We start from the raw sequence: 23,828 nt of genomic DNA, 5'->3' as shown, positions 1-23,828 counted from the left end.
TGCGAGTTCTATTGTCTAACATATGAAATATGCGATTAAACAGAGAAAGTCGATGACCTAGTTTCTTTAGCAAATTGCTGATATGTAGCTTCCAGCTCCATTTTGCATCCATTGTTACTCCCAGATATTTGAATGACTGCACGCGATCGATTTGTGTACCATTTGATTGAAACTCAATGTCTTCAAGTAAGGACAACATCCTTTTACTGCCTGCCAGCATAAGTTTGGTCTTCTTGACATTTATAGTCAACCTGTTATCGGTGTACCAATTACTTATTTTAGCGAATTCACTTTCCAGAGCAATTTGAAGTTCTTGACGTGTTGATGCGTCGCAAAAGAGAACAGCATCATCTGCATACAAAATCATCCGGGTCTTTTTAACAGCATTTGGCAGGCTATTAATGTACACATTAAACAGCAAGGGGCCCAAGATGCTGCCTTGTGGCACGCCAAGTGTGATGGTATGTGGCTCTGATGATTCTCCGTTTATCAAAACACTTTGCTGTCTATTGGTAAGATATGATCTGAACCATCTTAAAGATCTTTCAGACAGTCCTAAATGCTCGAGCTTGCGTAGTAGCACTTTGTGGTTCAGAGAGTCAAACGCCTTGGAGATATCGATAAACAGTAGGCCGGTTACTTTACCTTCGTCCATAGATTCTAGAACCCAGTTATTCAATTGTGTGATAGCCTGTTCAGTGCTATGCCCACGCCTGAAGCCATACTGGTGTTGATACAGAAAATTTAGCTGATGTAGATGGGCATTCAACTGGGAATGCACTGCTCTTTCTACGACTTTACTCAATACCGGCAACACAGAGATAGGCCGATAGTTCTCAACTTGCAATTTATCATCAGACTTGTGTAAAGGAGTAACGCGTGCAACTTTTCACAGATCAGGGACAATACCATCGCTAATTGATTTGTTCACAAGATAGGTGATTGACGGAGCAAGCTCCATCTCAGCATCTTTTAGCAGCCTTGCTGGAATTTTGTCAAGTCCAGCCGCCTTATTAACTTTCAAGGAATGCAAAATCCTTTGAACAGTCTTCTGTTCAACCCGTTGTAAGTCCCAGGTGGATTCGATATCACTCTTCGTATTTGCTTCTTTCACCGTTTCATATTTCTTCCATGCGTCCTTACTCACAGGGCCATGCGTCCTTACTCAGTTATAGAAGCATAAACTTATGACATCTTTGAGGTCAACGAACCCAACGCGTGATCAGCTACATGCATTAATTATTGTTTTTAAGACCTCCCTGGAGGGGAACTGTTTTCACCCTTGATATTTTGCGCCATATAAGGACTGGTCTGAGTCCCAAGAGACTGATATGTCCCTTAAGCGTGAGAAAGGACTAATAAGAACGACGCTAAGTTACTGTAGGATCAGAACAGATGGAATCAATATTAATACCAGAGAAGAGCCAACAGAATTGTGAGTTAAATTAAATTGTCAATTTTAGTTACACCTTTTTGTGACGTATTGGTGGCTCATCTGCTAACACGCATTGCGTGCCTAAATTTATGGAAATGACTCTGTTTTCAAAACTTGTTTAATAAAAGCCTGTCTAGTTACTGTAACAAGAAGTGGCGAACTATTTAATTTGCATATTTTTAATTCTACAGCGGTGTTAGCTACTAAACTCAGCTTTAATCAAATCATTGCCGACATTCTTTCTTAACGCTTTATGTAACGTACGCACATTACGACTGCGAAAAGTTCGATGAACTGTTTCAATGCTTGATTGCTTATCTACACTTTAAAGTCACTCTTTTCTTAGTTTTCACCAATCGTTTGCAATCGTTTTGCACCAATCCTTTTTGGCAGGTTTTAAGCCTGTGGAGGTGGTACTTCTTCTACGTAGATCCGGGACACTGAGTTCCAACCCGTATACGCGTCGGCAGATCCGGAACCAGCGCAGTTACCGACCCAGAATCCCACGCGCACGATTCCCTTGTGGACTTTCTCACACACTCCTTCGATTTGTCGTACACGGTGCAAATTCTTTTTGGCGCCATCTCCATGCCTCATGAAGACTATTCCATCAATCTCCGCTGGAGCCGAGCACTCAGCGCCATTGAAGGTGAAATACCATCGTCTGCAGCAATCATGGCAGTTATAGATGCGAAGAACACCATTCCAGAAAACACGCAGGCCAGTTTTGTCTGATGACTTGTTGAAAACACATTCCTACAAAAGTTAATAAAATGATCAGGCACCATTAGCAATCGAAAGATTACTGAATTCGACAAAGGCGGCAACAAAAAATGACATGAATTGTCTATTGGTAGATTTGAACACGAGTGGTGATAAAAATGATGCATTATTTTTTCAAGTTTTGTCATGCTTTGTTTGTTTTAAATTTTAACACTACCTGTTTCTGATTTTCATATGCCTCATGCTTTTATCTTTATAATCATAACTTAAATTGAATAAAGACGATGCGAGAACAACATTTAAAAATATTACTGTTTGATGACTGACCCATGGCTTAAACTTGCTTGATAAAACATTTACCTTAATCAATCCTGTGTCCTTGTCGTCGTTAAAATTTTTAAACACGCACGGTTTCCAGTTAGCTATCCAAGTCCCTAAGGGTCCCTGTGGGCCTGGTTGGCCTTGGCTTCCTTTCTCACCTGCGTCACCTTTGATTCCTTGTGGACCCACTGGTCCTGTGGACCCTTGAGGTCCCTTGGGGCCTTGGGGGCCTTGGGGGCCTTGGCTTCCTGGTTTGCCATCGTAGCCTTGATATCCTCGTGGTCCCATGGATCCTTGAGGGCCGGGAGATCCCGCAAGACCTGCTGGTCCCGCGGGACCAGGGCTCCCAGGAATACCCGGGATTCCTGGTGCGCAACAACAATGACTTTGCGCACAAGATCCATATGGTGAGGTCGCCTGAGGTCCCTTTATTGTGAAAGTAAAATGCAACTTTGTCAGCTTTCATCTCCTTACGATTGGTTTTTGCCAGATTGTCGGATTGCATTTTAGATCTGCAATCATTTTTATCTTGATTGCCTTCATTATGGAGCAGCGGCCTTAAGAAGATTTACGTGAACAAACGAGAAGACGGACAACTAGAGCGTTAGTCGAGAAAGATTCGTGCACTTACTAAAGAAAGGGACATCTAGCTTTTATTGAGATAGCCTAAATTTCGGTCGCTAATGATGTTAATAAGCAAATATTTAAGTAGCTAAAGCGATCGGCCGGTAAAACGGAAAAAACTTTTTTATCGGTCCCACGACGCCAAGCGAACCACGCATAATCAATTCCATAACGGAAAGTGTACCGCGCATGATCAAGGAAGATGACATCTGGAACGAGGCAGACAGCATGGGCGTAGTCTTTTTTTTTAAAAAAACAAACAAACAAACAAACAAACAAACAAACAAAAAAATCCCGAACATTTAACTCACTTTCTTATCATTTGCACTTGCTTTGTCGTCTGCTGCAGTGCAGAATGCGATCGGTGGTAAAAACAGTAAATATAACATGATGGTCGGCGAAATGTTCAAACAAGATTGCGCCATTGATATCTTTTGACCTGTGGATAAAAATAATTGCAATAAATAGAGAAGAATACATTCTTGTGAGAAGACACGTAAATGGCCTATACTAGAGGACACGTCATTCGTCTAGATGAAGTATATTTCAAGTTGCGCATTGCACGACAAACCACGAAATATACTTCAAGTAGACGGATAATGCGTCTTATGTCCGTCTTTATACTAGAGGGCGCATTATCCGTCCAATCCCATTATCCGTCCGGAGGATAATTCGTCCCGTAGTTCGAGGATGAAGTAATGTCCAAAAGTCATTCGATCGTTTGCGATCATTTTCTAGAATGATCCGTGCATATCATATTGTGACCGTTAACTCCTCACTTCAACAAGGCAAAAGCTTTAAAAGATCCTAAGGATGTTAGTTAAATATCATCAGTAGGTACGTTGTAGATATGGTTGCCTGTTATTTAGTCTCAAGTCTATAATTAACCACAAAATTGAGAAAAAACAGCTGATGCGAGAAAATCGTTATATTGAAATTATTATTAGTTTTTTTTGCTGAAGAAAAGTCATCGTTTGAAAAAGTTTTTCTCTTCGACGAGTTTCAACATTCCAACACGTACCAAACAAAGTGAATAAAATATAAAGGTAGCCGTGAGTGGAAAAGCTTGAAAATGAAAACGAAATCTTCTTCAACTAAGCAGAGCAAAGCAAAGTTACTTTTGATGCGGTTTCAAAGGCAAGTTAAAGTACCTACCTGGCTATCAAAAGAAAATATATTTATCTGATGAACATGCAGCTTCCTATCTCCCTCGCAAATGAGGAGGCGCGTTTAAACAAGTTCTCTTATTGATCTGTCCCACGTCAATGATGAGGATCACGTCACAGATCACAGGTTCAAAAGTTGAGCACGTTCCAAAAACAAGGATTAGAACGCAAACAAAATTGCGAAATAATCTGTAGGGAAAGGGAAACACCCCTACACTCGCTGGTCCAACCAGGAACATAACGTCGACACTTTGTCATCGTGTGGCTGAACAACGTTACACATTCACATTCTAGCACTCAAACATTCTACATTCTGGCAAGAGTTTTAATACAATGATCTCCCTATTCATCTATGTCAACCGCAAATATACCTCCTTACGGCATGTATCCAGCTTAATCATACATTGTTTATGTTGGCTTAAGTTCACGATTGTTTCTTTTACGATCTAATCTAATGCGTTGGAATATTTATAGAAGCATAAACTAATACCTTGAATACGCGTAATCAGCTACATGTATTCTTGTTTGTTTCCCAGTTACTGTTTTGCACCCTATATGATTTGCGTTTATAAGTACTGGGCTAAGTCCCAAGAGACTGATATATCGCTTAAGCGCGCGAAAGAACTAATAGGAACGACGTCGAGATACATGTAGGAGTAAACCAGATAAATACACGGAAGAGCCGAAGAAGAGAGCAGAGAGAGGTGGATGTTTTGTTATACCTTTTTTGTACAGCTGAAGACGTCTGGCCAGTTCATGACGTATTGGTGGCTTAACTGCTAATACGCATTGCGTGCCTATGGATATCTGTCGAACTTTATGTCATCTTAGCACTTTGTTTTCAACACATGTTCAACGAAAGCCTTTTTAAATAATGTAGCAAGACGTGGCGAACTCCTTAACTTGCATTTTCATATTTAAAAGGGTCAGGCGCGGTGGCCTAATCGTTAGCGCGCTCGACTTCGAGTCAAACGGCCCGAGTTCGAGGCCTGGACGCTGCGTTATGTTCTTGGGCAAGGCACTTTACTCTCACAGTGCCTCTCTCCACCCAGGTGTATAAATGGGTACCGGCGAATTTACTGCTGGGGGTAACCCTGCGATGGACTAGCATCCCATCCAGGGGGAGAAGCAATACTCCTAGTCGCTTAATGTTACGGAAACCGGGATAAGCTCCGGCTGTATATATGGGCCACTTGGCTCGGACACAGACTTTACCTTGGTCTGAAATAGGACTAGTCTAAAGAAGAGTAGGGAAAGTCATATATTTTTGTTTAAAATCGGGTATGGGTTTCGCGGAGAGTGCCGCACGCCCCCAAAGTTTTGAGAATATCCCCGGGACCCGGGTCCGGGAGGGTTCAACTACCATCCTGTCCACCGTCTTGGTAGCTTCACCTTGATAACATTTTCCTCTCTGACCTACATACACACAGCAATGTCAAATCTAAAATAAACGGGATGCAAGTGCTAAGTATGAATAACTGTCGCATTTCTATAACACGCAACTGAATTGAATTCAACACGTCAGAAATGCAACAGATGAACAAGACTTTGCTTACAATCTCTAGGTGTTCATTGGTAAGGTTCACTTGCTAATGTATTACAGTTGACATGAGATACATCTTTTGCCAATCATTAACCTGATAAAGATGTATCTTTTATCCGTTGCAGTAATAAATTTTGTTCGAAGATCTCGCAAGGGCTGTGCGAGCTTGCGAAGACTCTCCAGACAGTGACGGCTACCAAGCCACGTTTATCCGAAACCGAATGTTCAGGAATCGAGTGAAAAACAACGCTCTTCCTTTAGCTGACAAGCTGTGATACGCAAGATAATCCTCTAACATGGGGCTGTTGTCTTGAGGTACCTGCCGGCCAGGATTACGTTTCCTCTGAATGGGTTCAGGAGATGGTTTTAACTGTTAATGTTGCAAAGTGATGCATAATTGAAATTAAAAATATATAGTTTATGGCATGGGCTACATGTTATTATTTAAAACTGACTGACTTAAACCCTTTCGCTCCCCATGGAGCATAGGTCCACGGAAACCACTGCTCGCCATCGTGTTCTGTTTTGGGCTATCCTTTCGATCTGCCTCCAGGTGTAGCCTGCTTTGCTCGCCTCGTCATCTACCATCCTCCTCCAGCTGTTTCTGGGACGGCCTCGGCTCCTCTTCCCCTGTGGGTTCCATCTCAGTGCCTGCTTGGTGACATTGCAGTTTGTTTTCCTGAGGGTGTGCCCAATCCAACCCCACTTTCGCCTTCTTATCTGGATGTTGATCCTTTCCTGCTCAGTTGTTGTCCAAAGCTCTTCATTTGTTATGACCTCTGGCCAGTGGATGCCCATGATGGATCTCAGGCATTTGTTGATAAAGGTCTGCAGTTTGGCGGAGTTCGCTTTTGTTACTCTCCACGTTTCAGAGCCGTAAAGGAGGACTGACTTTACGTTGGTATTAAATAACCGTAGTTTGGTCTTTCTGGAAATCACTTTTGATCTCCAAACAGGTGTCAAGATGGTGAATGCAGTTCTTGCCTTTCCGATCCTCACTCGTATGTCCTGATCAGATCCACCGTCCTTGCTGATGTTACTTCCAAGGTACGCAAAGTCCTCCACCTCGTCGATTTCATCCTCATCTAGTTCTATCCTATCTGCATTCTTGGTGTTAACCCTCATCACCTTCGTCTTGGATTTACTGATCCTAAGGCCCGTCTGCATTGAGATCTTTGCCAGTCTTGTTAGCTTGGATTGCATGCTCCTGTGGTTATGTGAAAGAAGGGCAATGTCGTCGGCGAAGTCAAGATCTTCTAACCGGGTCGTGAGTGTCCACTGTATGCCATCCTGATGTTTTTCTGTCGTCCTCCGCATTATCCAGTCGATGACAAGCAGGAACAAGAAGGGCGACAGCAAGCAACCCTGGCGCACTCCAGTGAGCATATCAAACAGTTCTGAAAGAACTCCGTTGTGGATGACTCTACAGGTGCACTTCTCGTAGGTCTTCTGTATAAGAGTGATGTATTTCTCTGGGATGCCATAGTGGCGTAGCAGCTTCCACAACACTTCCCTATCAACGCTATCGAATGCCTTCTCATAGTCCACAAAGGTCGCATAAACAGGAGAATTCCACTCTAAAGACTGTTCCAAGATGATCCTCAGGGTAGCAATTTGATCTGTGCATGACCTATCTTTCCTGAACCCAGCCTGTTCTTCTCTCAACCGTTTGTCCACCTCTACTTTCAACCTCTCCAGAATTATCCTATTCAGTACTTTTCCGGCCGTTGACAGCAGCATGATTCCTCTCCAGTTCTTACATTCCTTCAGATCTCCCTTCTTTGGAAGTTTGATTAGGTAGCCTTCTTTCCAATCATCTGGTATCTCGTTCGTTTCCCAGATCTTGCCAAACAGTTCATACAGCATTTTGGTCGAGGTGTTTAGATCTGCCTTGATGGCTTCTGATGGTATGCCATCGGGACCAGCTGCTTTTCCATTCTTCAGTTGTCTGATGGCTCTCTTGATCTCTGCTTCACTTGGCTTACTCTCGCTGACCTGCAAAGGTGTGTTGGCTGGTTGTATGTCAGGCAGCTCGCTTGGCGGCGGTCTATTGAGTAGTTCTTTGAAATGATCTGCCCACCTTTTTCGCTGTTCTTCTTGGTCAGTGAGCAACTCTCCGCTCTTGTCTCTTACAGGTCTTTCCGGGATCTTTCTATCACCTGCCAGTTTCCTTGTGATGGAATATAGCTCTTTTGCATCGCCTCTGCCTGATGCCTCCTCTGCCTGTCGCGCGAGGTCTTCCACAAAGTTCCTTCGGTCGTTTCTGATGCTACGTTTAACTTCCTTGTTGACTTCCGAGTATCTGATGCGAGCTTCTGCTTTCTTAGCTCGTGTTCTGCTGTGATTCAACGTCTCCTTTACCTTCTTCCTGGCTTCTATCTTCTTCAGGGTGTCTAGACTCAAAAAGGTCTTATGCTGTTTGCGCTCTCTTCCCAGCGTTTCCTCACACGTCTCCTTCCATGCATTTTTCATGGCCTGCCACATTTCGTTGACTGTGCTTTGGTTCTCCCTTTCCTCCCGATGCTCTTCATTTTCTTGAAGGCTTGCCAACACTTGGTACTTGTTGGAGATGGTGAGTTGGAATCTGTTCTTTATCTCATCGTCCTTCAGCATCCTGATGTTGTACTTATGGCTTAATTTCTGCATGCCAGTGTTATAGCTCTTCAGCTTCAAACGGCATTTGCCTACAAGAAGGTGGTGGTCTGAAGCAACATCGGCCCCTCTCTTTGCTCTAACATCAAGCAATGACCTTCTGAACTTAGATGATATGCAGATATGGTCAATCTGGTTCTCAGTTCTGCCGTCGGGAGAGACCCAAGTCGCCTTGTGTACCCTCTTGTGCGGAAAAACGCTTCCGCCGATGACAAGCTTGTTGAAGGAGCAAAAGTCAGCAAACAGCTCTCCGTTCTCATTCATTTCACCAAGACCTTGCTTTCCCATAACTGTCTCAAAACTTGTATTGTTGCTCCCCACCTTTGCGTTAAAATCCCCGAGCAACACTATCAAGTCCTTTCTAGCTATTCTGTCTATGACACCTTGCAGCCTCTCATAGAAGTCAGTCTTTGCCTCATCATCAGCTTCGTTTGTCGGCGCGTAGCACTGAATGAAGGTGGCTTTTCCGATCTTAGCGTGAAACCTTGCTGTTATTATCCTGGATGATACTGGGTTCCATCCTATGAGTGACTTCGCAGCTTGTGGAGTCAGCATAAATCCAACACCCTCTGTGTGGGGAGCATTTGCATCCTCGTGACCTGAGTATAGGACAGTCTGCCCTGTTGACAGCCTTATGCAGCCTGACTCGATCCATCTTGTCTCGCAAAGGCCCAAGATTGACAAGTTGTAAGTGGTCATCTCAGCAGCAATCTGAGCAGCTTTACCTGCTTCGTACATGGTCCTGACGTTCCACGTGCCAAATAGTGTGGTTGTCTTCGGGGTAAGGAGAGGGGTCGGCATCGCTGCTTCCCTTTGGCTTTCACAGCGGTGCGTCATACTAGCCCCCGAAGGGGCATTCTCTCCTCCAAAGACAGATGTGATTTTGTGCATGTTTCCCATGGTTTCTGTAATCATTGATATCCATTTGATGGGTGATTAGCCCTTCAAACTTCACCAGAGCCCCGTTAGCCAGGGGTTTTCAGGGTTCCGTGCAGGCCTTCATGGCTACCGTAGCGGCCCGGAGGAACGAGTCCTCCACCATACTTCGCCCTGGACGGCAATCCCCTACTTTCCTGTTACCAGCTACCACGGCGAGGACGAGGGGTTGGACTTTGGTAAAACTAGCAATGGTATATTGCAATTCCTGAGTTTTGATTGGTTAACAGGCAATGGTATATGAGCTCATATACCATTGACCAGAAATATGGTAGTCGATACGCGTCAACGAAAACAGCCGGGGAGCTCAAATTTTGTAATTCTCGCGCTTGTTGGATATCATATCCAACGCACGCTCATGGAATTGTTAATTAGACCGGTTTTCACTTGAGTGTCGAAAGTAATTTGCGTTTGCTTTGGTTTTGCGTTCACTACGCTTAGTGATTGGTTTAAAAATTTCGCGCCACTTTCTCGGCCAATCAGGAGTAAAACCAAAACCAATCGTGACTTTCTCGCGCACGTTTTCCCGCGCTTCGTGCCAACGTAACTACATGTATTTGCTTTGAGTTTTGATTGGTTCACTGGATTATCTGTGTCCTTTGTGATTGGCCAGAGTAATTACTTTGGTTTTGGTTTTACGACACTCAATTGAAAACTGCTCTATTAGCTGCAATTTAACGAGCGTGCTGATTTACATGTAATAACTAATGGTTTTTGCTCCTGTGTGGCTGGTCAGTTTTTTTGTACAGAACGGACAATGAGCCATCTTACACTAACACAAACAAGCAAAACCCTTCACAGTGAGTTACACTCACAGTAGACGAACAGACAACGCAGAAGAAAAAAGGAAATTCTAAAATCGCAAAAGAACTATTTACTCTGCATTTGCCAAGTTGGATAGAAAACAATATGGTTATGTTCTGAAATCACACAAATTTTCAGGAATGGGGCTAGACCTTCAAAGCACTCGAAATATAAGCTACAATAACATCACGAAAGTTCCAGTGTTCATTCTTGGTGGCTTAGTTAGTGTACCAAGAAGTACATGTAGTGGACGTTAATAATAACGAATTCCTTTATCTGCATATTTATTATTTTACAGCAGTGTTAGTTACATCCTGCGTAATCCTGCAAATCATTACATTCTTAACTAGTTATGTAATGTTCCTACAATGTCGACTTCAAAAAGGTCACTGAATCATTTAATGCTTACTTTGCTTCAGAACGTCTCTATTCTAACTTGCACCAAAACGGGATGATTTTGAACTTTCTGGTCGTCCCTTCCGGTAAGTAGGTTTTAAGCCTGTGGGGGAGGTACTTCTTCCACGTAGATCCGGGACACTGAGTTCCAGCCCGTGTACGCGTCAGCAGATCCGTAACCAGCGCAGTTACCGACCCAGAATCCCACGCGCACGATCCCCTTGTTTACTTTCTCACACACTCCTTCGATTTGTCGTACACGGTGCAAATCTTTCTTGTTACTATTTCCATGCACCATGTAGACCACACCATCAATCTCCGCTGGAGCCGAGCATTCAGCACCATTGAAGGTGAAATACCATCGCCTGCAGCAAGCATGGCAGTTGTAGATGCGAAGAGGGCCATTCCAGAACACACGCAGGCCAGTTCTGTCGGACGATTTGTTGAAAACACATTCCTACAAAAGTAATTAAATGGTCACCATAAGAGAGAGTAGTCCAAATGAGCTAATTCAACAGAAAGTTTAAGACCAGAAATTAACCCGCGTAAAAGTGTAATGTTAAAACATTTTTATATTAAGGTGATTTCAAGTTTACATGTTACCTATTTTTGATTTTTATGTCCCTTTTGTGTTAATCCTTATGTTTGTTGAAATAATGAACAATGATACATCAACAACGTCTTAAACATTTTTAAAGTAAGGTTTATTTTTGATGCCTTTTTGATTAAATGTTTAATGGGAATACCCTGCCCATTGACGCGACTAATCATGGCTTAAACCTTTGATTAAACATGCGAGTTAAATATTTACCCTAATTAATCCAGTGTCCTTGGCGTCGTTCAGATTTTTAAACACGCACTGTTTCCAGGTACCTCTCCATGTCCCTGGTGATCCCTAGAGGCCTGGTGGGCCTTGGCTTCCTTTCTCGCCTGCGTCACCTTTGATTCCTTGTGGACCCACTGGGCCCGTGGACCCTTGAGGTCCCTTGGGGCCTTGGAGGCCTTGGCTTCCTGGTTTGCCATCATAGCCTTGGTCTCCTCGTGGTCCCATGGATCCTTGAGGGCCTGCAGATCCTGCAACACCTGCTGGTCCCGCGGGTCCAGAGCTCCCAGGAATACCTGGGATTCCTGGTGCGCAATAACAATGACTATGCCCGCAAGCTCCGTGTGGTGAATTCGCCTGAGGTACCTAAATTGTGAAAGTAAAATGCCTTTTTGTTTGCTTTCATCTTCTTTCGAATAGATTTTGCTAGATTTTCGGATTGCATTTTCGATCTGCAATCCTTTTTATCTTGATTGCCTTTGTAATGGAGCAGCGGCCAGTTTAAGTAGATTTACGTGAACAAACGGAAGGAAAGAACGGACAGCAAGAGCGTTAGTCGAGAAAGGTTCCTGCACTTACTAAAGAAAGGGACGTCCAGCGCTTAGTGAGGTAGCTAAAATTTCAGCCGCTTGTGATGTAACAAGCAGTTATTCAAGGGGCAAGCTAAAGCGATCGGCCTGTAAGGCAAGAAAACATTGACCGCGGACTTTGAATTTTTTTATCGGTCCCACGACGCCAAAAGAACCACGCTCACTCAATCATTTGACGTGAAGCGTACCACGCATGATCAAGGAACAGGACACCGGGGACGAGGCAGACAGCATGGGAAGTTTATTTAAGGAAAAAAAAAACATTAAACTCACTTTGTTATCATCTGCACTTGGTTTGTCGTCTGCTGCGGCACAGAATGTGGTAAGCGGTAAAAACAGTAAACAAAACAGTAAGGTCAACAGTGAAACGCTCATGCGAGATGGCGCCATATTGATATCTTTTGACCTGTGGATAATAATAATAATTACAATAAATAGAGAATAAGTCATTGTTGCGCGGAGATAGGTAAATGGCCATTTTTATACTTGAGGACGCATTATCCATCAAGATGAAGTTATTTTATGGTGGGTCTTGCACGAAAAACCACGAAAGATACTTTATCTAGACGACAATGCGTCTTATGTCCGTCTTTATACGAGAGGATGCATTATTCGTCCAGTCCCATTATCAGTCCGGAGGATAATTCGTCCCGTAGTTCGAGGATGAAGTAATGTCCGAAAGTTATTCGAACGTTTCGGATCATTATTCTAGAACGATCCGTGGATAACATACTTTGACTGTTAACTCTTCACTTCAACACGTCAAAAGCGTTATAAAACACTGTAAGTTACAATTATTAAATGTTAGCACCATCAGTAGGTACTTTGTAGAATTTATTCCATGTCATTTAGTCACAAGTCTTTAGCTAACTACAAAATTGAAAAAAAATAGCTGATGCGAGAAAATCGTTATGTTGAAATTAATATAGGTTTTTTCTTGTTGAAGAATAGTGACTCGTTTGAAAAAGCTTTCTCTTTGCTGAGCTTCAACATTCCAACACGTACCAAACAAAGTAAATAGAGAATTAACGTTTGCTGTTAGAGGGAAACCTTGGGAAAGAATACGAATCATCAGTCAGCTAAGCAGGGCAAAGCAAATATACTTATATTGCATTTTGAAAGATAAGATATAGTACCTACCTTGCAGTTGTTGTTACTGAAGGAGAATGTATTTTTCTGATGAACGTAACAGCTTCCTATCTCTCTCGTAAATGAGTGTCGTGTTTCAACAAGTTCTCTCATATCTTACTGTTCTGTACCGCGTTAGTGAGGATCACGTTTAGACAGGTTCAAGCAGTTGTGCACGTTCCAAAAACAACAAAAACAGATTCCCAGAATATTTTGCGGCGTTTAGGGAAAAATCCCTGCACTCGCTGCTCCAGGCAGGAACGATGGCACTTCACTTTACTGTGGCTGCACAAAATCACACATTCACATGCTAGCACTCCAATGCAATATTCTACATCCAGCAAAAATACGACAATGTTCTTCTTATGCATCTATGTCAACCACAAATATACGTCCTTAATGCATATATCCGACTAAATCTTACATTGTTCATCTTGGCTGAAGTTCATGATTGTTTTCTTTTGCAATCTACCGCAACTACGGTTTGCAAATTTTCTAAGACGTTATTTTGTTTACAGAAGCATAAGCTAAGAACATCTTTGAGGTCCACGGACCAACGGACTCGTGATTAGCTTCATGTAGTCTTGTTTGTAAGACCCCCGGCAGATATCCAGCTAAATCACGAGTACATTGTTTATGTTGGCTGAAGTTCATGATTGTTTTCTTTGGCGATCTGCCGCAACTGCAGGTTGCAGATTTTCTAAGGCGTAAGTTACGTTTCATGAGAAGGATTAAAAGCTAATAACACCTTTAGGTCAACGGACCAACGGACTCGTGATCAGTTACAAGTAGTCTTGATTGTAAGACCCCCGGCATATATCCAGCTAAATATTACATTGTTTATGTTGGCTTAAGTTCATTATTGTTTCTTTTGCAAAGGTGTTAATATATTTTTAGAAGCATAAACTAACGACACCCTAAAAACGTCTGCGTAGGAGGCTAACGTGTGATCAGCTACATGTATTTTTATTTCAAAGACCCCCCACCCGGGGGGGGACTGTTTTGCATCCTTTATGATTTACGCATATAAGGACTGAGAGTTCCACAAGAGTACATAAGAGTTCCATGCCAAACGAGAGCGAGAGTTTGAACTCAAATCAACGCTCATCCTCGTTTAGCCCGGGCTGAAGGAGCGGGCGACCAGAAATTAATCAGTTCCATACTGCCAGGATAACAATAAGTATTCGCCTGGCGAGATGCGCTACCGTTAGCTTGGTAATGTTTATTTTGTGTGCGCCTCTACGAGGTTGAACGACTCACGTATTGTCGTTGTGCAGTGGATACAGCTTAATGTTAACTCCTAGTTCAAACGACTCGTATGAGTTTCCCCACTTGGGGAACTCAAAAATGAAGATTTTTGGTCCTTGTGATCAAATGCTACCACGGAGATAAAGCCTTATAGTTAAACACCAAAGTTCCAGATCATGATGTATTGGTGGCTACACTGCAAATACGCATTGCGTGCCTATGTTAATGCTTGTCGAACTATTTTGTCTGTTTGAAGGAATTTTTTTTAAATGTTTGTTTTTAACAAGTTTTTAACTATATCCGAATTAGTTAAATAATGTAACAAGAAGCGGCCAACTAAAAACAAGATTGAACCTTGTGTCGTATTTCATTTCCAAATCATTTATTTGCATTTTCTGCCTTGACATCATTATCAGCTACGTACTGCTAATATCAACTTTAATTTCTTACTTTCTGTCAAACTTGTTATGTAACATTTTTATAATGGCGATTGAAAAAAATTGTTAAGCACGTTAAATGTTATTTCGTGTCATCTATAACTTCAAAGTGTCTAATCTTATTTTGCACCAAACAGGAGACCCTGCCAGGGGGGGTTCCCGTGTCGCTTGTCTAAATTTAAATATGTGCCATGTCGCTGTTTTATCGCTCTTCATGTCGCTGTCGGTAATTAAATTGAAGGAAAATTGCTTGTCCTTGTCGGAATTTAAGTTTTTTCCATAAGGGTTGTCGTTTGTCGCAATTTTATTAGTATGCTGTCGCTACTTTTTGGGCCATGTCGCTTGTCGGAATTTACCCTGGCAGGGCCTCAAACAGGATTTGGAATTTTATATTGTCTCTTTCAATCTCGGGCTTTAAGCCTGTGGGGGTGAAACTTCTTCCACGTAGATCCGGGACACTGAGTTCCAACCCGTGTACGCGTCAGCAGATCCGTAACCAGCGCAGTTACCGACCCAGAATCCCACGCGCACGATCCCCTTGTGGACTTTCTCACACACTCCTTCGATTTGTCGCACGCGGTGCAAGTTCTTTTTGGCGCCATTTCCATGCACCATGTAGACTACACCATCAATCGCCGCTGGGGCCGAGCACTCAGCCCCATTGAAGGTGAAATACCATCGCCTGCAGCAATCGTGGCAATTATTGATACGAAGAACACCATTCCAGAAAACACGGAGACCAGTTTTGTCGGAATATTTGTTATAAACACATTCCTAAAAAAATAACAAAACGATCACCATTAGGAATGTAAAAATTACTGAATCGAATACAAAGGCGACAACGAGAAATTACCCCGCGTGAAACGTCTAATGGAAGACTTGAACATGAGTGGTGACCAAAAATGATGTAATATATATTTTTTCAATTTACAATACGCATTCTTTCTTTTAAATTTTTTAACGCTACCTATTACAGTCCGACCTCTTTTATGCGGCCACCCTCGGGACTCTGAAAAGTAGCCGCTTAATAGAGGTTGGCCGCTAGAGGTACAATATAAATAGCAAAATGCTTTTAAAAAGTGATCATATATGAAGAAAAATCCAAAATTTATTGTAACAAAACAGCACTGAAGTGCATTTCCAGCCCATGCATAGTTCTAGGTCTAACACAGAGGGCACGTAGTTGAAATGTACAGTATTTCTTCGGGTTGATAATGTACAGAAAAATATGCAAAACATCGTTTCTTAGGTCTTCGCTCAACATATTTCACGGACGATATATCTTATACGTCACCATTTCGCTTGGAGAAATAATTTGCTGGCCGCTTAATGGAGGTAAAAAACATATAAATAATACACTTGCGACAGCAAAAAGGTGGCCGCGGCCGCTTAATAGAGGTGGCCGTTGAATAGAGGTATCAAATACAGCAGTTTAGTGACAAATATATCGGGACTTTGGAAAGTGGCCGCTAAATGGAGGGTGTCCGCTTTATAGGTGGCCGCTCAATAGAGTTCGGACTGTATTGCTTTTCATTTATATTTGCTTTTATCTTAATACGTCGGAACTTAAACATAAATCGAATAACGACAATGCGTCGAAAACATTTTAAAATATTATTAATTTAGGCAAAATACTGCCCTGTGGCGTGACTGACCAAGGGCTTCGACATGCGTGATAAGACATTTACCTTGACCAATCCTGTGTCCTTGTCGTCGTTCAAATTTTTAAAAACGCACTGTTTCCAGTTACTTTTCCATGTCCCTGAGGGTCCCTGGTGGCCTGGAGAGCCCTGGCTTCCTTTCTCGCCTGCGTCACCTTTAATTCCTTGTGGACCTACTGGGCCCGTGGACCCTTGAGGTCCCTGATGGCCTGGCGGACCTTGACTTCCTGGTTTGCCATCGTAGCCTTGGTCTCCTCGTGGTCCCATAGATCCTCGAGGACCAGGAGATCCCGCAACACCTGCTGAACCCGCGGGACCAGGGCTTCCTGGAATTCCTGGGATTCCTGGCGCGCAGCAGCAATGACTATGGCCACAAACTCCATATGGTGACGTCGCCTGAGGTCCCTTAATATAGAAAGTTAAATGCAAGTTTGTTAGCTTTCATCTGCTTACGAAGGTCTTTGGTATATAGACTGTTAGATTGTAATTTCGATTGGCAAAAAGTTTTTTGAGTATTTCCTTCTTGTTAATCGTAATTGACTTTGTTATGGAGTAACGGCCAGTTTTAGGAGATTTCCGTGAACAAGCGAGAAGAAAGAACAGACAGTAAGACCGTGAGTCAAGAAAGGTTCGTGCACGAACTAAAGAAAGGGGCAACACTAAGATAAGTTATTCAAATGTCGTTTGCCAGTGATAATAACAAGCATTTATTAAATCTGCAGCATTGACCCTTTTTTCAAAACAGTGAACTCACTTTCTTATCATCTGCATTCTGTTTGTTGTCTGCCGCGGTACAGAATGTGGTCAGCGGTGAAATCAGTAAACATAAAATGATGGTCGGTGAAATGTTCAAACAAGATTGCGCCATGATTATCTTTTGAGCTGTGGATAAGAATAATTGCAATGAATAGAGAATACAACATTGGTGCCATGAGATATGCAAATGACTGTTTATATTCCAGAGGATGCAGTTATCTGCTTAGATGAAGTATATTTCAAAGTGGGTCTTAAATTACGAAATACGAACCACGAAAGATACTCCATCTTGACGGATAATGCGTCCTGTGCTCGTCTTTATGCTAGAGAACATATTAAACGTTCAGTCGCATTATCCGTCCGGACGGATAATGCTGATCCCGAGTTCAAGGATAAAGTTATTTCCGAAGGTCATGTCCGAACGTTGCCAAAAATAATTTGACTATATACCAACAATATTCAATACACTCTTCATTTTAACAAGGCACAAACGTTACAAAAAACTGCAGTTTATACATTATTAAATATTAATTAAATCTCATCAGTGACTACGGAGTAGGATTGGTTTCTTGTCATTTAATTTAGTCACAAGTCTTAACCTAGCCACAAAATAAACGCGCGAGGACATCGTTATGTTATAATAAATGTTAGTGTTTTGTTCTTGAAAAAAATGACGAATTTGGGAAGCGTTTCTCTTTGATGAGTTTCAACATTCCAACACGTACCAAACAAAGTGAATAAAATATTAAGGTAGCCGTGAGTGGGAAAGTTTGTAAATGAATACGAAATATTTGTCAACGAAGCAGCGCAAAGCAAAGTTACTTTTCATGCAGTATTGAAAGAAAGATAAAGTACTTACCTTGCAGTTGTGGCTAACGAAAGAAAATGTATTCTTCTGATGAACGTAATAGCTTTCTGTCTCCCTCGCAAATGAGGTGTCGCGTTTTAACATGTTCTCTTATTGATCTGTCCCACGTCAAAGAGGATCACGTGAAGACAGGTTCAAAAGTTGAACACATTCCAATAACAACAGATACAAATTTGCCAAATATTCTGTCTTGTTAGGGAAACACCCCTACACTCGCTGGTTCAATCAGAGACGTAACGTCGACACTTTTTTGTGGCTGAACAACATTACACATTCACATTATAGCACTCAAACATTCTACATTCTTCCAAAAGATTTAATACATTGATCTCCTTATTCATCTATGTCAACCGCGAATGTACCCCCTTACGGCATGCATCCAGCTTAATCTTACATGGTTTATGTTGGCTGGAGTTCACGATTGTTTCTTTTGGGCCCTGCCGGAAATTCGGTTTACAAATTTTCTAATGCGATGATATAATTATAGAAGCATTAACTAACACCTTGAGATCAACGTATCCAAGGCGTGATCAGCTACATGTATCCTTGTTTGTTAGATCCCCCGGAGAGGGGTACTCTTTTGGCACTCTATGATTTACGCATCTAAGGACTGGCTTAGTCCCAAGAGTCTTATATGTCCCTTAAGGGTGCGAAAGAACAAATAAGAACGAGGCTAAGTTACATGTGCGAGCAGAACAGATAGAATCATTACACGGCAGAAGGGTCAACATAATTGTGAGATAAATTATACTGTGATTTGAGACCGTAGACCAGAGAAAAACATGATAAGTTACCCCTTTTTGTACCGTTAAAGATGTGCAGTTCATTGCATATAAGTGCTTTAACTGCCAATATGCATTGCGTGCCTATATAGTTATTGTCTTCTTAATCTCCAGCAAAACGGAATTTGAAGTTAAATCATTGGTCCTTTTAGCAGGTTTTGAGCCAGTGGGGGTAGTCCTTCTTCCAAGTAATTCCGGGACACTGTGTTCCAGCCAGTGTGCGCGTCAGCAGATCTTTAGCCATTGCAAGTACCGACCCAGAATACCACGTGCGCAGTGCCCACGACGTTACACATTAACAGTCAAGCACTCATGATCAAACATTCCACATTTCGACCAAAAATCAATCTTGGCCGATTTTAATGATTGTTTTTTGTGATTTACCGTAACTGAGCTTTGCAAATTAAGCTAAAGTAACGTTTTAAAATTGGAGGTCAAGGGATCTTGGGCGTGATGAGATACATGTATTTTTGCACCCAGGGCGCTTTTCCTTTCAATGGTAGAAAGGGCCACTTTTGAATGAAAAAGCTCCTGGGAACGAGGCTGCTGGACTTGGGCTGCTAGATATGCAATCAGTTAAAAAACTGCCATTTCTCAGCTGAAAGGTAAAAGTTTGGCTAATTGTCAGCTGTCAGTTGAAAAAAGGAGCCCCTTTAATTTCGCGGGGAGCGTTCCGTATAGTCCATAAGGGACTGTACAATAATTGTCAGGAGAGGGAGGGGAGGGGGGTGAAGGGCGAAAAATGTGCCTCGCAAGGAGAAGTATTTCACAACACCCCCTCACAACAAAGGCAAATAAGCTCTGTCCCCCCTCCAAGTCTCCCAAAAATTATGACCACCCTTCCCCCCCCCCCCTCAACAACCACCTACAAATATAGTAAATATACCTGAATCCTTTACATGCTTTGTACAGTAACGCATTCGACATCAGTATCTGGGCCAAAGAGTGCCTCTTAACTGTACTTGTGTTCGTAAAGGTTGCTCATTTCTGAAGAGTCTGATTGTGCATTGAGTCACTAGATTGCAGCTCAGAGTCACTAGTTGAGTCATTGTCTTCCTGATTTTCTACAAAGCTTTTACAGTCATTCTCGTGAATCATTCATTCCTGGCGCACCTTTTGGTTTTCGTTACCGTTAAAAGTTAGTTTACCAGAGTCAAGCAATCGTTTACTTGTATGCTCGGGAGGCATATTATAAGTAGTAGTGTCCTTGTCGTACATGATCTTCCTTTAGCTTTTGAAGCTTTAAAAACAAAGAATTCCCGCACATCTTGCTTTGCTTACTAGCAGGTGCCTTCTTCCACTCCAGCAATGTTCTTCAACCTCTTTCAGTGTCCTGCTGTCCATTTGTGAGGCCGTAAGCCCATGGAATGGATCGGCTGGTGGCTCAACTGGTCTTCCAGTTGTCAAGGCTTTGCCGATGGCAGTATTAGTGCGTTCCGCCTTATTTTGAGCTGAGTCATACGGCGCTCTGTGTAGCCGTATACGAGGATCCGATTTAAGCAACTTACAAACAAGTACAAAAAAAGTCCTGAACTTCGATATTGATAAATCAGTCCGGTGAAAGTGTATTTGGTAATCTTAAAGCCGTTTTTCAGTCCCCCCCCCTCCCAAAGGCTGTGAGTTTACATAATGATAATGATAATCAAAGTCTCTTCGAGATACCGACTTTTTTTGTATGAAGTATGAGTCGAAGGTTTATCCTGTGCATTGTTCTTCGAACTTATCATTACGGTTGCTTTGTAGTTTAGTTTAACAATTTCCTATCTTCGCGGAGGAAATGCAGCCATATAATTTTGTCAAAAATGGCTCGTCCGCGCCGGGTATTTATACACATATTCCTCAACATTACACAAATAAACAGTGCAAATTTCACCGAGATCTGACAATTCTATACTTTAAAATTGCAAGGACCTTTCGAGGCAGTCGATTACGGCAGCGAAATTAGCAAATGAAACAGCAAAATATGCGTTCGACGCTTTGTTTTTGTGACGCCATATTTGAATTGTTATAGGTAGACCGCTGTTCAATGTGTTCAAGGCCGTATCGTTACGATTGCTTCACGAAAGAGCACGAAAAAAATACGGATATTTCCGACTACTGTCGGAGAAAACATTGCGTAAACAAATCGATACACTCAAGCTGCGTTTTTTCTGACTCGTCCCCAGTCGTCTTCATATAGCACGCGGCAATCTCTCCCTCCGCTGTATATTTGCCGCGTGCTGTATGAAGACGACTGGGGACGAGTCAGGCGTTTTTTTCGCTCCCCGCCCCCACCCTCTTGCTTCTTCTGTTTTGTGCTGGCGTCCAGGTCTCTCGCCGTTCTCACCGAGCGCTCATCGATCGAAAAACACGAAAAATAGAGGGCTGTGGACAGTCTATGCGAGGGTCGGATATCAAGACAGCTTCTTCGTGGGCTTAAGAAGGATTAAACAAAAGCCATATATACAGTAAATGCTATCGAATTATATTTGAAGATGAAATACGAAGGAATTTTGCTGTCTTTGACTGGAATTCCACTCGAACTGCGTAGATACGATCGCATGTTGTAAAGCCGATTCATGCAACATTGCTGTCAACGCGAGGTCACGTCCCTAACGACCTAGGCTGATGACGAAATAGAATGGGCGCTTGTAGCGACCAAATTTGGCCTAAAAAAGAAGCCTTAAAAGAAGCCCCCATCTCTTGCATTTGTTTTAACTTCAATAATATCTTTGAAAAGAGCAAGTTTTTTGGTATGGTTTATTTTTGACGTTTGTAATTTTTAAACGATGTAAGTGCTAGTGGCTATTTATTCGTGTTTTAGTTACGCAATCCATTGTTTGTGCGACGCTTTTTATAGATCGCCTTTCAGACACACGTGCGTTGAGATAAGAAAGCTGACATGTCACTTTTAACATTGTTATATAACGTTTGTAAATGTGACAAGTCACGTTTTTTCCACGAGATCGCGTGATCACCCACAGCGGAAAGTAATCCCTTGAGAAATTAAAATATTCCCTTGAGAAATTAAAAAAGTCCCTTGAGAGTAGACAAGAATGTTCCAAATTTTGCCCCACATAACTGCTATTCTCCTATTTTCGCTTGTAAACAAGCAAAAAAAGTCGCAAAAAGGGAAAAAGGGATTTAGGCTAATTGACATAAAATATTTACTCAAAAAGTCTAATATAAAAAAATCTACTGAAAAGCTATTATACAACAGCCAATCTGACACGAACAAATAGATCAAATAGATAATGAAAATGAATTGCCTTAGTTAATTTCAATTTTCTGTAGAGGGAGCGCACTGACATTTATTTTTTTTTCTTATTTGTTATTTGTTAATCGTATTCATGTAGTGCCTTTGTTGTAAATAAAGTATTCATTAAAAAAAAAAGAAAAAGAAAGAAAGAAAATGGATTGCCTAACTCTCAACGTGATATATCTTATGATTCAATTTCGTGACACCACGTTTTTAATAATAAACTTTGTGATAACTTAACAGCATATAGGAAAAGGAATAGCTGTGAAACAGCTTTATTGTCATTAACCGAGAACTGGAAAAAGGTTTTAGATGAACACAAATTTGTTGGAGTGCTTTCTACAGACATAAGTAAGGCATTTGATTCCCTACATCACCATCTCATGTTGGCTAAACTAAATGCTTATGGTGTCAACGATAACAGTATCAGACTGCTTAACTCATATTTTACTGATCGCTTTAATAGAGTCAAACTGGGACCAGTAGTGAGCTCCTGGGAGAGGGTGTCAAGGGGATGCCCTCAGGGATCTGCATTTGGGCCGCTATTATGGAACACATTTTCAGAATGATTTAACGTATGACATTAATACACACCTTAATATGTACGCAGACGATCACCAGTTCTACGATATGAGCAGTAATATGGCGGATGTTCAAGCTAATCTGACAGTAAGTGCGGAAGTGGCTTCCAACTGGTACAGTTCCAACTTCCTTAAAGGAAACTATGACAAGTATCGAACCTTAACACTTGGTAGAAAATGTGATGACACCTTAAAAATTATCATTGGCGACGTAGAAGTTCAATCCACTGAATGCCTGAAATTGCTTGGGGTATCAATAGACAACGATCTCCGATTTGATGAACATATTAATTCTATCTGTACCAAAAGCAGCCAACGTGTAGGAGTGTTAATGAGACTCAGGAACTTGATACCCACTAGCACCAAGTTACAATTGTTTAAAGCTGCCATTCTACCCTATTTAATACTCTCACTTGTCTGGCATTTCTGCCGTGCGAGTGATAGGAGAAAATTAGAGCGCATACAAGAAAGGGCACTCAGAGCCATTTTCTGCGACAAAACGTCAAGTTATGACAAATTACTAGTTATGGCCAACCTATGCACTCTACAAAATAGAAGGTTACAGGACCTAGCTACTCTTATGTACAAGGTTAAGCATAACATCTGTTTTAAGTATGTTGCTGACTTATTTCAGAGGTCTGAGACGAAGTATGCCTTACGCAACAAAGAATTTGTTATCCCTAGATTTAATACAGTCACATATGGCAAACATACGATCAGATACGTTGGGCCTACGATATGGAACATAATACCAAAGGACATTAGGAGTTTCCCAACACTGTCATCTTTTAAGAAAAACATTCGTAACCTAGACTTAGATATTTTAATGAATGATAATTGCTGCGCTAATTGTATTCTATGTAGTTCTTAATGTAAGTTCTTAGCTTGTATTTTATCTGTATATATTGAAAATATTTTATCTTGTATTTTAACTTGTATATATTGTAAATAGTTTAACCAATTTTAACTGATTTTTGATAAGGATATTTCGATTGTGTCATTTTTCTTTTACTTTAAAGTGTCCCCATTTAGTGGTTTTATTACTGCTATTTCAGTTTTGACACTCAAATAAAGATTTTATTATTATTATTATTATTTTTCGATTATCAGGAATAT

General features: G+C 41.7%; 4 protein-coding genes across 6 annotated transcripts; 1 reads left to right on the top strand and 3 right to left on the bottom strand.

Annotated features, from left to right (window-relative positions):
* Positions 1 to 1,570: 1,570 nt before the first annotated feature.
* On the bottom strand, positions 1,571 to 13,216 carry LOC144651819 (uncharacterized). Of its 3 annotated transcripts, none has more exons than XM_078511835.1 (4): positions 13,154 to 13,216; positions 3,415 to 3,542; positions 2,519 to 2,905; positions 1,571 to 2,191 (listed from the first exon to the last, which is right to left on the bottom strand). In XM_078511835.1, the coding sequence occupies exons 2-4, from the start codon at positions 3,526 to 3,528 to the stop codon at positions 1,832 to 1,834; spliced, it is 861 nt and encodes a 286-aa protein (XP_078367961.1). In that variant the 5' UTR covers positions 3,529 to 3,542; positions 13,154 to 13,216; the 3' UTR covers positions 1,571 to 1,831. The 3 variants fall into 3 exon arrangements, with proteins under 3 accessions (XP_078367961.1, XP_078367964.1, XP_078367963.1); XM_078511838.1 differs by lacking the exon at positions 13,154 to 13,216 and adding an exon at positions 4,992 to 5,195; XM_078511837.1 differs by lacking the exon at positions 13,154 to 13,216 and adding an exon at positions 4,259 to 4,317.
* Positions 6,272 to 9,364, bottom strand: LOC144648228 (uncharacterized). Its single transcript, XM_078507845.1, has one exon. It carries the CDS (start codon positions 9,362 to 9,364, stop codon positions 6,272 to 6,274), a length of 3,093 nt encoding a protein of 1,030 aa, XP_078363971.1.
* A 2,023-nt stretch (positions 13,217 to 15,239) lies between the features above and the next one.
* On the bottom strand, positions 15,240 to 18,287 carry LOC144651824 (uncharacterized). The gene is made up of 4 exons (XM_078511844.1): positions 18,103 to 18,287; positions 17,242 to 17,369; positions 16,515 to 16,892; positions 15,240 to 15,600 (listed from the first exon to the last, which is right to left on the bottom strand). The coding sequence occupies exons 2-4, from the start codon at positions 17,353 to 17,355 to the stop codon at positions 15,241 to 15,243; spliced, it is 852 nt and encodes a 283-aa protein (XP_078367970.1). The 5' UTR covers positions 17,356 to 17,369; positions 18,103 to 18,287; the 3' UTR covers position 15,240.
* Positions 18,288 to 22,731: 4,444 nt separating this feature from the next.
* On the top strand, positions 22,732 to 23,583 carry LOC144648227 (uncharacterized). Its single transcript, XM_078507844.1, has one exon. It carries the CDS (start codon positions 22,732 to 22,734, stop codon positions 23,581 to 23,583), a length of 852 nt encoding a protein of 283 aa, XP_078363970.1.
* Positions 23,584 to 23,828: the final 245 nt, after the last annotated feature.

This window comes from Oculina patagonica, chromosome 4, assembly GCF_052425735.1.
Source record: "Oculina patagonica isolate OP01 chromosome 4, crgOcupat, whole genome shotgun sequence".
NCBI classification, from domain to species: domain Eukaryota; kingdom Metazoa; phylum Cnidaria; class Anthozoa; order Scleractinia; family Oculinidae; genus Oculina; species Oculina patagonica.
Note: the sequence above shows the minus strand (reverse complement) of the source record. Positions and strands in the feature narration are given on the sequence as shown.